Source organism: Akebia trifoliata, chromosome 5 (genome assembly GCF_017979445.1).
Source record: "Akebia trifoliata isolate Shusen 1 chromosome 5, ASM1797944v1, whole genome shotgun sequence".
In the NCBI taxonomy this organism is placed as follows: Eukaryota; Viridiplantae; Streptophyta; class Magnoliopsida; order Ranunculales; family Lardizabalaceae; genus Akebia; species Akebia trifoliata.
The window spans coordinates 34,184,836-34,198,038 of record NC_141379.1 but is presented as its reverse complement, the minus strand read 5'-3'; the positions used below and the strand labels follow the sequence as shown (position 1 = coordinate 34,198,038).

The 13,203-nt window shown below is 38.4% G+C and overlaps 2 protein-coding genes across 4 annotated transcripts; both read right to left on the bottom strand.

Moving 5' to 3' along the window:
* Positions 1-1,635: 1,635 nt before the first annotated feature.
* LOC147402463 (DnaJ heat shock amino-terminal domain protein (DUF1977)) lies at positions 1,636-5,039 on the bottom strand. The gene is made up of 2 exons (XM_086444133.1): positions 3,402-5,039; positions 1,636-2,068 (listed from the first exon to the last, which is right to left on the bottom strand). Exon 1 carries the CDS (start codon positions 4,473-4,475, stop codon positions 3,414-3,416), a length of 1,062 nt encoding a protein of 353 aa, XP_086300259.1. The 5' UTR covers positions 4,476-5,039; the 3' UTR covers positions 1,636-2,068; positions 3,402-3,413.
* A 1,665-nt stretch (positions 5,040-6,704) lies between these two features.
* On the bottom strand, positions 6,705-13,203 carry LOC147402462 (E3 ubiquitin-protein ligase IPI1-like). 3 transcript variants are annotated; one of them, XM_086444132.1, is made up of 7 exons: positions 12,768-13,203; positions 10,284-10,453; positions 9,534-9,592; positions 8,060-8,085; positions 7,601-7,970; positions 7,270-7,400; positions 6,705-7,152 (listed from the first exon to the last, which is right to left on the bottom strand). In XM_086444132.1, the coding sequence occupies exons 1-7, from the start codon at positions 12,922-12,924 to the stop codon at positions 6,872-6,874; spliced, it is 1,194 nt and encodes a 397-aa protein (XP_086300258.1). In that variant the 5' UTR covers positions 12,925-13,203; the 3' UTR covers positions 6,705-6,871. The 3 variants fall into 3 exon arrangements, with proteins under 3 accessions (XP_086300258.1, XP_086300257.1, XP_086300256.1); XM_086444131.1 differs by having other exon boundaries at positions 6,705-7,400; positions 7,601-7,958; XM_086444130.1 differs by having other exon boundaries at positions 6,705-7,400; positions 12,768-13,202.

The window sequence follows — 13,203 nt, the reverse complement described above, 5'->3', positions numbered from 1 at the left end:
ATATCTCTTTAATATATTTAATACATTGACAATACTCATTTGAAAATGTATTGAGAGAGTGTTTCTCATGTTTTTATTCTAAAAATGCTTTTTCCAGACAATTGACGTGCTAAAGTGACCTCAGGAAGAGACACACTAGGGACACCTTGACATGGTGCCGCGTGCATGTTCGTAGACACGTTTTACTCGTACCTCAGAGAAAACATATCTATAAGCATGTGTGCACCACCACATCAAAATATCTCCCATATGTCCCCCATCGAGATCACTCCAACATTAATCTTGACTCTATGATGTATCTTTCAATACATCATAGAGTCACCAAACAAATGGCCAATTCGGGTATGAGACAGCCATGCTTTACCTATTGAGATTAGGTGTTAATAGCATGTAGTGTCTAACCGGACAATTGACCGAGGACAAGGTCGACCTTCCCTAACTACCTACGGATGAAAAGGACATACCCTACCTCCTACCTCCATTTCTTGTAAGTATGCCCCTCCTATGCTCAGAAGAGACAAAAAGGTAGGACGTAGGGACAATCTCCTCCAATTCAATTCTTCCACTTTGACCTCTCAAATCCTCCTTCCAATATCAGGATTTTGAAGTACAATACTTTAAATCGATACTAATTCTTTCTAGATATCACAATGATCAAACGACCACATACTTGATTTAGGTAAAATTGATGAATAACCAAGAAAATCCTAAAAATTATTATAGAGAAAAAGATCAATGAGTGCATAGAAAGAGGAAAAGCAAAGAAGATGAAGCCAATGCATCAGCTCTGGAAATGAGGCTTCAAAACATTGAAAATAACTTGGAACTTTTCCCTTGTTGAACCTCCCCAATCTCATAGTTTAAAGGGGAAATAGCACATTTTTCCGAATCTCTTTCATTCACTCAAATTTTTCTAAATCATATTTCCTTTCTTTTGCAGAGTCATCCATTTATCTTTCCCAAAAAAAAAAAAATTTTGCAAGCATGGCAGAGATTAACCCTTTTTTGTCTCGATATAATATTATAAATGCCAATTTAGAAACTTAAAAAATAGTATTAGAGAGATTCTATTGCCACACTAACTCTAGCTAACGCCACCCCAATTTATATGTAAATCACCAAAGAACTAGCACAGGGCTTGGCATTGGTGCGGCAATAGAAACTCTCTAATAATAATAATAATAATAATAATAAAATCCCCAAATTATTCAAAAGCAGCTTATGGAAAAACACTAACATGCTTTTATTCCTTTTAACACCTATTTAGAAACTCTTTAGCCACCACAACTTGAAGAAGAAAATGTGTATAGTGATGGAATAGGAAAAAAGATTGGTTATCGTTCCCAACCCCATAGAACATAATTCAATTAACAGACATTAAGAAAAAGTTGGTGCCAAAGAATTGCACAGAGTGGGTATGGCATTAGTAAAAGTTGGTGTGGCAATAGTAACTCTCCATATTTAAAGAGAATCAAGTAACAGATATCCAGACTCAATAAATTGAGAATCACCAGGTGGCCCTAATCCATTTTCATGTCCTTCCATGGGCATGTGTTGATGAAACCAATTACAACAAAAGCACACACCACAGACTTATCACAGGACTTCCCTCAATAACAAAAGGGTATTGAGATATTTAACAAAATAACATTACCCATTCTCTAGAAAGGTCATTGAAGAAGGATGCAAGTCTCATGAGAATCAAAGCTAAAATCTCTTACATATCCATTTTTCCATCGTACATGAAAAAAATAGTAAAATTTTCATTAATTGTTTCATAAGAAAAATGCCTCAGCAGCTAGGCTTCCCATGGAGGAGCCGAGGCCGGCCCCCATGTGGATGCCTCATTTTTCATGCCTACATATTTACTTACCAAATGGGAAGTTTTTTGGTATGTGGTTGCCGGTACCCTCTGCTGGACCACAATTTCAGAAGGATGAGTCCAGGTGAGTGACTGATCAGTCTGCCCCCAATTGCCGAGTCATCTCAGCACACAGCATGTCAGCCTTCATCCGTCAGACCTGTCGCGCTATAGAACTCAAACTTGTCTACCTACTAACCATAACTCCTGCAAGAACCCAGAGCACAACAAGCTTATCAGTGCAACAGAATACCCCCAATCAACAAAACACATCATATTTACAAAATATCTGTCAAAACAGAAACAATATAAACCAGCAAAAGATGTAACCCAATGCTCCAAGTTTTAGATTAGGCTATAACCGGTGCTGCAAAGCCCAAAGTGCAACAAACAAAATGATCACCATTATTTGTCAGTCTGATTACCTCCATAGAAGCAACAAATATCAATAAGATGCCATTGCAAATTTTACCAGCTAATGTAGAAACCCCCATGACTCTGAAAACTCGAGGTTACCTCACAAAAAACTTGAAAATATTCCACCCATTTAATTAGAAGATAAGAAAACAAGAAATTTTCATCATTCAGGATGATTTTTGGTGTGGAGGTACACTAAAGGGAGGGCCAAAAGTTGATAGCTTAGAGGGGGGGCGAGTGTGCCATGTGGCGATATTTGACATGACCAACATGGGGTATCTGTATTTATGACCAAATCTCAAGTTTCCTCATCTATATAATACATAGTTGATTCATTTATTTATTGTTCATTGGCAATGATAGGGAAGATAGTTAAAGCACAACTGTACGAGATACATCAGGCAAGAATCTTTCCCATAAATCTTTTAGCGAATATCACCTATGTATGTATGCCCAATAGTTTGTTTTCAGAGAGCAAGTAAGACAGACAAATCACTCAACATAGAGAATAGAAGAAGAAGACGAGTAAAAAACTCGTCAGTTTATAGAGGTAGTTGCAAAACTGACTACGACTACATAAAAGAAAGCTTGATTGGTAAACTAAACCCTAAAGTCGATCTAACCATTTTCAATATCACAAGGGTTAGTATCTTTGATCGCTGAAAGAAAATCCTAATACGTAAACACATCTATAGATAAAATTATGAAACTACTAAAAGCTGAAACTGTCCCCAAAAAACTACAAAAATGAACCCATGATACAAATATAAGAATTTTAGAATGACAAAGAAGACGAAGTTGTTATGGCCGGCTAGATCTTATCAAGCTACCCCGAAAGCATATATTATATAATCTAAACAGACACCCAAATCAAAAGTTACACCCCTTCTAATTTCAGGGTTGGCACAGCATCAATGAGGGAAAGAGGATTGGATGTGTTTCTTACACTTTTTCATGCATTTGAAAAATGGGTATCCATCTTACAGGCAAAAATTCACAATATATAGATAATTTAAGGTAAAAATCCATCTTTCGTTACAGAGACATATACTCAGTAATGAAAGAAAAAAAAAAAATCAACACAAAATCTTATCCTATATCTCATAATTAAAGAGTGTCGCACCTCATCAAACCTTCATGCTAATCCAAGATTGTGCAGCTTGTCACAGTGAGGAGTTGGGTACTTTCTGTTCCACTGACGCCTTTGAAGTTCAACATGACAATACCGACCAAGCATATTTTTGTATTCTCTCTCAACCTGATCCTCGAAGTTTGTTCTAGAAGGACTTCCAAATGGAAACTTCTGATCAAAATCAGATGATTTTACAAAAAATTCTACCCCATTATTTACCGTAACCTTTGGAAACTCATAAGAATAATTCTTCTGGAGAGAAAATTCTGGCTCAGAGAAAGGCAAATACGCAATCAAGAAAATAATCAAGAAGGGCAAGATCTGAAGAAGAACCATGACATTAAATCCTCCTCCATGAGAACTTTCCCTTTGCTGGGTCGCCATTCCTCTAGTCCTATACACATGAGCAGTATGAAACGTAGACCCCGTCTGAGCACAGAATGATCTAAATATTTCACCCGGATCAAAATCATCATCAAACATGTCATGTGAGGTGGCCCTTCTCCTCCTCCTCCTGATATTATGCTGTTGATTGTACTCGAAATCTTCAACCAGATCAATTTGATCATACTGTCTCCTCGATTCTTCATCGGTCAAGCACTTGAAAGCCTTGCAAACTTTCTTAAATGCTTCTTCGGATCCCGGGGCCTTGTTCTTGTCGGGGTGAACCTTAAGAGAAAGTTTCTTATATGCTCGTCTAATCTCCTCAACCGAACAGTTCTTTTCCACACCAAGAACCGCGTAATAATCATTGTTTCTCTTGACTTCACGAATCAACTTAACGTGCTCTTCAGTGTAACTCCGGTCCCCATTTGGAAACTCAGCGGATTTAGAGGGTTCAGCCTCTCTTGAATTTTGAAAAACACATTTCTCCGCAGCCGCTGTAGGTGTGAAGGAAGTAGACTCTAGGTTTTCGCAGGCAGCCAACAGATCATCAATGGGGAGATTATGGTTAAGACGTTGGGCAATTCTAATGAATTTCACCGCACGTTTCTTGTCACCGGATGCAAGAGCTGCTTTGGCAATACTGATGCATCTCGACGCTTCATCTTTGTTACCATCCATGATCAAGCTCCCTCTTTAAAATCCCAATTTCCTAACAAAGATCCAATTAATCTAGGGTTTCAAATAACTAAATTATCTCTCTTAAGAAACAATTTTTTTTTTCCAAATGTCCATCTCCCAACAACCAATCTGAAATATTAACACACGGATCTTCAAAAACCACGATCTTGATCGAAACCAAAAACCCCAAATCCCAACAATGTAATTTAGGGATTTAACTCGGATCAACGTAGCTATTTCACCATCAATTACTCTGTAACTCGTATAGAGAAATTGCAACAAAAAAAAAAAACCAGAAATTGAACCGATTAAATACCTTGAAGATCAAAGAAAAATAAATTGGATTCACATCGACTCATGATCATATCTACTGATGACTTGATTCGAAACCGCGAATCTAAGATCCAATACGGGTTGAGCAGCAAGAATTAAAAGCAGATAGAAATTCTGATAAAATTCTAAATCAAATTACAACTCACCAGGATAAAAAACGAAACCCTAATATCGAGATTGAGATGAAGACGACTCTTTTGAGGGAAAGTTCACCTCCAGAGGTGAATATCGATTCCAATGGATTCGTCATCTATAAATAGTGGGGTGGAATCTTTCATCATGGGCCGGTACATGACTGGATCCTGAAGCCCAACTTAATTTGGTCTAAGACCAGGGCCCAGGACCATTACCAATGGAACAAGAATCCCTAATCCCTATACTCCCACTAGCCTGCAAATCAGCATAAAATGAATATTTGCAGCCGTTCCGCTTTTGATCCTCTCCATTAGCCATGAAACATGGTAGTTTTCCATCAGAAAGATCGGAATTTTTTGCAGAATAAAATCACTGCAAAACTTTGCATGTGTCACAACGATATGCATTACAGTTTTTTGCAGGTGCTATGTTGCAATGTTTTTCTCTATAGTGGTGATTGCTGCTTGGGAATTGGGATGATAAAGTTGGTGCCAGTTTTTAAGGGAAACTGTTGTGACATGCAAAACTTTGTACCGGCGATCAATTGAGCGCTATCAAGTAACAAAAATTTACGAGAACAACCAAACAAGCGCTTTTACTTGCAGTTGCATTTCCTTATTCGGGGTTAAGCTCTTCTACCGCGGATCCTTCAGTTGAGCTATCAGTGGGCTAGGCGGCCCAGTTTGCAAGAGTCAATTACGGGGTTTATGCACAAAGTGAATCAACTGAATCAACAGCGTCATAGTCAACTCGATCAACGGATTCAAAGTCAACTCAATAGACTTCTGAAACGAGCTCAGATGCATTTACTGAACATTCGGCTTCATAATCATTAGACATGAATTCACAGGATTGGCCTAATGGCAAGCTGAGCCTTGATAAGCTCCTCAGGAATGGTAGGTCAAGTTTTCAAAACCCCACGAAGCTATGAATTCCTTGGGGCCACCCTCCAGGGTCCGATTGACCCTCAACTCAACCAGCTGCACATAGGACTTCCCGAGGGGGCAGTGCATGTGACCGTGGGATTAGTCTCACCCAAAGGGTGGAGATACCCACAATAAGTGCACACAAAAATAAAGATGTGAACTCACTCTAAATAACAGCTCTGGAGAAGTGAAATGGAAGAGGTTTTATTGTCCCTGTGACAAAGTGGATAAAGATAACAAATTCTTATTTTATGTGACTTGCTGCAATTTGCAGCTTAAGGAGGAGTGCGGAGTTCGAAATCATTAATGCCTCATGGTAGTTTTTTTGGCTAAAAAAATATTATATTAAATTGAAACAAAGGGAGCTTATATTTACTTTTTCAACTTCATCAATGGCCTCTTTAGCCATCATCATCAAACTTAAAGGAGTTGTTTGCTGAAGTACAGACCAAAGGTGTGAAACTCCACAAATAACTCTTGAGACTTGGCTTGCAGTGCAGGAAAAACTTGGGCAACCCTGCAAAATCCTTAACCACACCTTTGAACATGCATGGGAGTCTTTTTTAAAGATTGATTGAAATTCTGTTGAATTAAAACCAATCTTCCTTGCTCATTTCATGCCTATATTTCATTGATATAGCATGATGTACAGTCACTTGTTCAGAGGTCTACCTGCTGAACAAATAATTTTGGCAAACCTGCCTAACAGATCCTCCAGTGTTGTAATCTGGACAGGGCCTTTGAAGTACCCCAAACAACATTTGGGTTGTTATTGGCTTCCCGCGCCAAAGGGTCTACTAAGTTCAAATACTTAAAAACAGTGTAAGGCCAGGGATTAAAGGAAGCCAAAAACACCACACGCTTTGACTGAATTCCAAAATATCGTTTATCAGTTTTCAGAGCCACACAACTGATAAAGTTCTGTTGCAATTTACAGACTCAAAAGCATAACCATTTCTCATGTAATTTTGTTTTTGTTTTCAGTCACAGAAGAGATGGGTTTCATATAAAAGGATGCATCTGACCAGCTGGGTGTATTGGCTGATAGGACGAATTTTCTGAGCGACTCTGCGACAAGGTCGTATCGGAGCTGTTCCTGTGCCAATAGCTACTCGCTCTGCTGCCAGAATCAGATCCGCCTCCAGCCTGATGAAATGGTCTCCACCAATTTGATTCTCTATCTACCGGGATCAATGGGAACGGAGCAAATTGATCATGTTCCCATGCATAGAAATGGTTCCTTAACAAATTATCCGATTCTTGGAGGTTTCTACCAGATGACCCTGAAGAAGGAAATATATAAAAGCCACTGGACTGATCAGATGATGAAGCAAGTGGTCCAAGAGGAGCCCTAGGACCGGTAGATCTTCTGACACTAGAAAATATGGGTGAGCGCATACTAGATGAACTGGGATGTTGCTGTTGATGGTATGCGCGGACACCGTGGGCCCGATCATGGGCTCGAGAGTTGCTGCCTGGATACGTTGGAGCCATGGGGGAGACAACTGAGCTCCCGGCTCTAGGACCAGACCTGTACATAAGATGATGGATGCAAAGTTAATAATTTAAGAATACAATAGTAGAAAACAGTATAGTCGCGGAATATGGGTTTAAAAAGGCAAGGGAAAACTTCGGAAAAAGACGAGATAAAAGGAAAAAAAAAGAGTTTTTTGTTACCATGAAGTCACAATGCTGTAAGGGAAATTATTAGACAAGATCATCAACACTTACCCGTGACCAAGAAGAAAAGGATGCAATCTTGGTAGACCATCAGAATCACCCCTTGTAGACCTTAGTGAGATGGATGAAATAGAAGCCTGATCAGCAGCACTGATATGGTTACTAGTTGGAGAGAAAGGAGATGACGGGTGGTCCCAAGTTTGGTAATGGAGATCAACAGCAGTAAAAGTATGGGCATTGGAAATGTCACTAGGTCCAGACAGGCCATTCCAGTGATGATTGAAGCCAGGTCCATCAGCAATACCCTCGTTGGAATTTGACGACGAAGGTTGGAGTGGCTGGAAATAGGCAAAATATGGGCATGAATGTGCAGCAGCTGTATGTTCGGCGAAGATAGTATGGTGTCCCACTAGATCATGATCTTCATTAAATGAAATTCCATTATGACCGATTTACATAAAGCCATAATCATAAACAGAATAAGGTTTAGTAAAAGATAAAAGAACTTACATGCAGTTGATGCTAAATCCCCTTCCCTGCATGATTTAGAACACCAAAATATCAGAACAGCAAGCAGTGATTAACTTTATAATTGAGGAAATGTATACTTGATTTGCATCAGTTCAAGGATAGCGTCTAAAATTGAGTGTTACAAATAGGCAATTAGGTGAAGGATATTAAGGTCATACTTGGAAAGACTTCTCAGAGCTTGTATCGATGTTGCCATTCCATGACTGGTTTGTTGTGATGATGTGAAAATCTGAAGTAATACTTCAATTTAAAGGGGTTTGGGCTTGTAGCTTTATTGGGTTCCATTTAAAGGCAACTAGATGCATTTAACATTTTTAATGGATCTTTGATTATTTCCATTTACTTGCTCCCCTAAAAGAAAACCTCCACATAAAGGAGCTTTCCTGATCCCAAAAAAACGAAGATTGAGGGAGCTGAGATGAGACACAACAATATATCATGAGCATCCTGCACCATGATGTGCTATGTGACAGACACATCAATCAAATTACAAGGAAACTTTTATAAGATGGCAATCAGACCAACTATGTTTTGTGGAGCTAAAGGGCTGTCAAGAAGCATCATGTTAATAGAATGAGTTCAGCAGCTGAGGATGTTGAATCGAATGAATGGAAAGCATACAAAAGATAAATTTAAAGCAATCAAGAAAATGTAGGAGTAGCTTCAACAGATGATAAACTGAGAGAAACTCCATTGAGATGGTTTGGACACAATCAATGTAGGAGTAGGATCGTATAGGTCACGGGTTTGAGTCTCCTCGAAGGAATTTTCCACTTTTATGAGTGAGGGGGAGTGTTGAGTGTTGTGTTATCCACCGCCGTTCCTGGGTGTCACATGCTCACGTATCGTGCCCCAGTTCGACCTATGACCCTTTTATATTCATAGTTGTGCCTTCCCCATCAGATCGGTCTTTTTGGGTAAATGGTTGTCAACATGGTAGCAGAGCGCTAGGTTCGTATAGGTCACAGGTTCGATTCTGTCCACCCTCATGGGGGAAGGGGAGGGGGAGTGTTGAGTGCACACTCAGTGAGGATATGGCCCTAGATAGAATGGAACAGAAGAAGCCGCAGAACAAGATTCATGCAGCCACAGATTGTAAAAATAATTAAATAAACAAGATGGTCTGGACATGCCCATTGAAGGAATAGATGGCAGTTATAAGATTAAGTGCACTGGTAAAGTCAAAAAGGGAAACGGGAAAAGATGTGAACCGGAGGTTTACACAACAGCACAGGAGATGGCCCTAGATATTTGGAATGGCATAAGGCAGGATTCATGCAGCCAACCACAAATAGGTGAGATTGAGGCTTAGATGAAGATGAAGCTTTTAGTAATATAAAGGAGTAAAATCTTACATAATGCACTTAACCGTTCAATCACAGAGTTTAAGCTAAGAAAAACAAGAGAAAAAATGAAATCAAATGGAATCTCATAATTGAGAGATCATACTCACTCAAATGATGAAGAAAGCCGAGTCAATCCACCAAAAGGGCACCAATGAACTCCAAATGGCTACAAAAGAGGTTAAAACCCAACAAAATAAAATTAGAAACATGTAAAAGTGGTTGCAGAATTTTTTCCAAGCCTTAATGTACAAAGAACATTAAACAAGACCGAGAAGCCAAGCATGACACTCTTTCAGATATGTAGCTGCAAAGCAAGCACCATTTATGAATAAGAATAACCTTCCAATCATTATTAGGACAATGCAAATTACGACTTTCAAACATCCAACATTTCACTTTGCACACGTAGTAAGTCTTGGCCATCAACTCATCCATATGAGCGAATAAAAGACCTACTCAACCAGCTGAAATAAAAAAAGCATTCCTTTACAAAATGTCCAGCTGATTAGCATACTTTCTTGTATATTCCCATTTTTTATTGACATCAAACAAATTATCTTCCCAATCATTATTTGGTTAGATATCATTACATTTGGTGTCTTTGCAAATTCATGGTAACAAAACCAACAACAATTCACAAGGTATGTAGACACTAAATAATGGTAAACAATTTGTCTCTAATCAATTGCGTTTGTTCAAAATAATAATGGTCCAATTGACTAGTTGCATATGGAAAAAACAATTTTAGAAGGTGAAACAATCCTCTTGGACAAGCACAACAAAGTAAAGTAACCAAAGATGTGGGTCTTATAATTTTTTATCAACATGAGTCAATCCATGAAGATTCTCTTTTTTACCATTTCGGAATAGTTTAGATCTTGAGGATCATCATCATGTGTCCAGTCATCCATGCTAAGCTCAGGAAGTGAGCGACAACCATTTGCATAAAGCCATTGACCTTTCTCAATTTTTCGACAATTAGGGCACTGCATCACTCCCTTTACATTGAATGCTGAACCAATACAGTCTGAAGGAAATCAAGACAGAAAATAATAAGAAAGAAAATACAGGATTATGTACAAGCAATGATCATAAAATACAGAAGACCATTCATCTATTAAAAATTACAAAAGATATAACACTAAAGTCTTAAGTGGACACTACAATTGTAAGGAGGATATAATTGCAACACATTCCCCAATCAAGGTATGCAGAGTACAAATGAAAATTGGCATTTAAGAGTATATAAAGCAGGAAACATCAAGCACAAACATGAAAAGAAAGAAAAAAATAGAAAAAAAGACAGTATGCTACCCTAGAATTTATTCTTACCAGTAACATCAATTGAACACTCAAAAATGAATACTGAAACCTTATGTGGACCACAAGTCCGGGATCATAGGTAAAGCCAAGGCAACTGAAATGAACCATTTTTCTAAGACAATTGACAGATGAGACGTGGCTTAAAATAGCTGCCCAAGATCAAGTAAACTATACATCCAGCCAACTTTCTACATGAAAGAATAAAATGAAAAAGTAATTATTAATCCATAGTAAGCTATATGTCTCCCTATTGTAAAATAAGATCCCTCAACCCCCGCCCTCCTTTTTTTCGTCCTCTAATACAATTGTTACTAGGCAAGAACAGCTTTTATATTTATGCATCAAAAGGATCACTAGACCAGTTTGTTTCCTATGAATGTGGAAATGCATACAATATAAAACAAATGTTACCAAAACCACTTGCCACCCCTCCATAAGCTTTCTAGTTGAGAGGATTAACAATTCACTAAGCTATCTTCCACGATAGTAGTCAATTAGCTAAAGGACTTTGGGAGGAAAAAATGGGGAAGTTTTTTTTTTTATATAAGAAGAAATTTATTTAAGAAAAAAAAAAAAAGTTACAACAACATTCTGGTGGTCGAGATTGCCAGCCCAAAGAAATGAAAACAGCAGCCCCATTAGGTTACTCCACCACCAAATTACAAACCCTATCCCATCTTACAATAAAATCTTCGAAGAACACACCCTAAACACAGTAAAGACTTTGCCCCAGTAAAAAATAAAAACTACAATTGAGATCACAATGCCATGAAGAGGAAGCTCTTTCCCTATAAAAATCCTTCTATTACGTTCATTCCAAATGCCCCAACAAATAGCGAAAGGAGTGATGCTTCTCAAAATCCACTTAGCCTCACTAAAAGAAGTGCCCCAGTGAAGCCAAGACTCGAACAATGACAGTACAGTACAAGGTAAGCAGCCCAAAATACCGAACAAGGAAAGGAAGTGATCCCAAATCTGTTTTGCAACTCAACAGTGTAGAAGAACATGGCTAGACGAGTCCCCGTTCTCTTTACACAAACAACTAAAGTTTTGCGCCACCACACCTCTCCTGATGGGAAGAGATATTTTCATACAGCATTTATCCACTTCTCAGCCCCTTGTGTCTTGTGATAATGTTGTATTATACCCTTCATAAGAATGATATCGCCATTATCATTATATATAAATATAGAATTGCACAAACCCTAACAGAGCCTCCGCAGTTTCATGATTAGCTTTAGGATTCTGAAAAATATTCCTTCTGTTTTCAAATAACTAGATAGGAATTGATTCCCCTCCACTCCCTCACTTACATAAATAGAATTGCACAAACCCTAGCGTGGTCACCACACTTTCACAATTAGCTTAGGGATTTTGACAGGTATTCCTCCAGTATTGAAATAACTGTACAGGAATTGATTCCCCTCCACCCCCCCCCCCCCCTCCCCACACACTCCCCAAAAAGAATATCCTATTGCCACACATAATTCAAATTTTCACGATTAATGAGTTACGTGACACTATGCCATCCTTAGGCAATCATGTGAGAATGTGCCAATTCATTATTTCCATTAAAGGAATTGTTGTGGCTGTCAAGCATCCTAATCAAAGTCGTAATCTTGGTAAGAGTGAATGCTGAATGATGAACTACCAATCGGAAAATGACCTAAGAAGCTTTGAGACGATAACACATTCATTTTTCACCTTCGCAAAGGATTTCAAATAACTGGTTGGCTTCATCAACCAGCCTTGGTGTCCAATGGCAACCAGATAATAAATTTGCAAAACACCCCCAATTACATAACACATATTCAACAATATACAAAATTTCTAACAAGATTAAATTTTTCTGTTAAAATTTACGAGCCACAACAACTACAATCTACCTTAAGTTTCCCGCACAAACATCATTAACAACAGATTTCCACAATTCATCAATTTCAGTAAAATTTTATAAACAAAAACAAAAACATGAACTTTTTCAGATTAAATAGGGGAAAAAAGGATTTTTCACCGACCGAGATGAAATTCGTGTCCACATTGCAGCTTCGCCCTCGATCTGCTCCTATTATCCGCCACAATTTCGAGACAAATCGAACATGAAATCGATGAGGAACCAAACAACATCCCACCTCCACCGCCTTCTTCCAAAAGATCTTTATCTTCCGAACCCATAACTCCCAACAAAAACCCCAAATTTAACTAAAATTTCAGAAAATCTTCCCCTTAATCCCTTTGAAACTCTTAAAAATTCATAGTTTCGACATTAGAAGTAACATTTGCAGGAGAATTAAAGCCAGTAAATAGTCGAAATCGTAAAAATGGATCGAAGGTTTCGCGGAATCGAAGAGAAATGAGAGACAGAAATCGTTCTTCACAAGGGGAAATCTGAAACTCTCTCTCTCCCCCCTATGTTTCGCTCTTCGACCGGTCAGATTGCGGCCTTAAGAACAT

What these genes read in the sequence shown, in the direction of transcription:
- LOC147402463 (XM_086444133.1), bottom strand. Translation starts at nt 4,475, where the DNA reads ATGGATGGTAACAAAGATGAAGCGTCGAGATGCATCAGTATTGCCAAA.
- LOC147402462 (XM_086444130.1), bottom strand. Translation starts at nt 12,924, where the DNA reads ATGGGTTCGGAAGATAAAGATCTTTTGGAAGAAGGCGGTGGAGGTGGG. An exon ending in GGATTTAGCATCAACTGCAT is followed by an intron (nt 7,971 to 8,059) that starts GTAAGTTCTTTT and finishes CATTTAATGAAG; the next exon opens with ATCATGATCTAGTGGGACAC. An exon ending in CCTTTTCTTCTTGGTCACGG is followed by an intron (nt 7,401 to 7,600) that starts GTAAGTGTTGAT and finishes TCTTATGTACAG; the next exon opens with GTCTGGTCCTAGAGCCGGGA.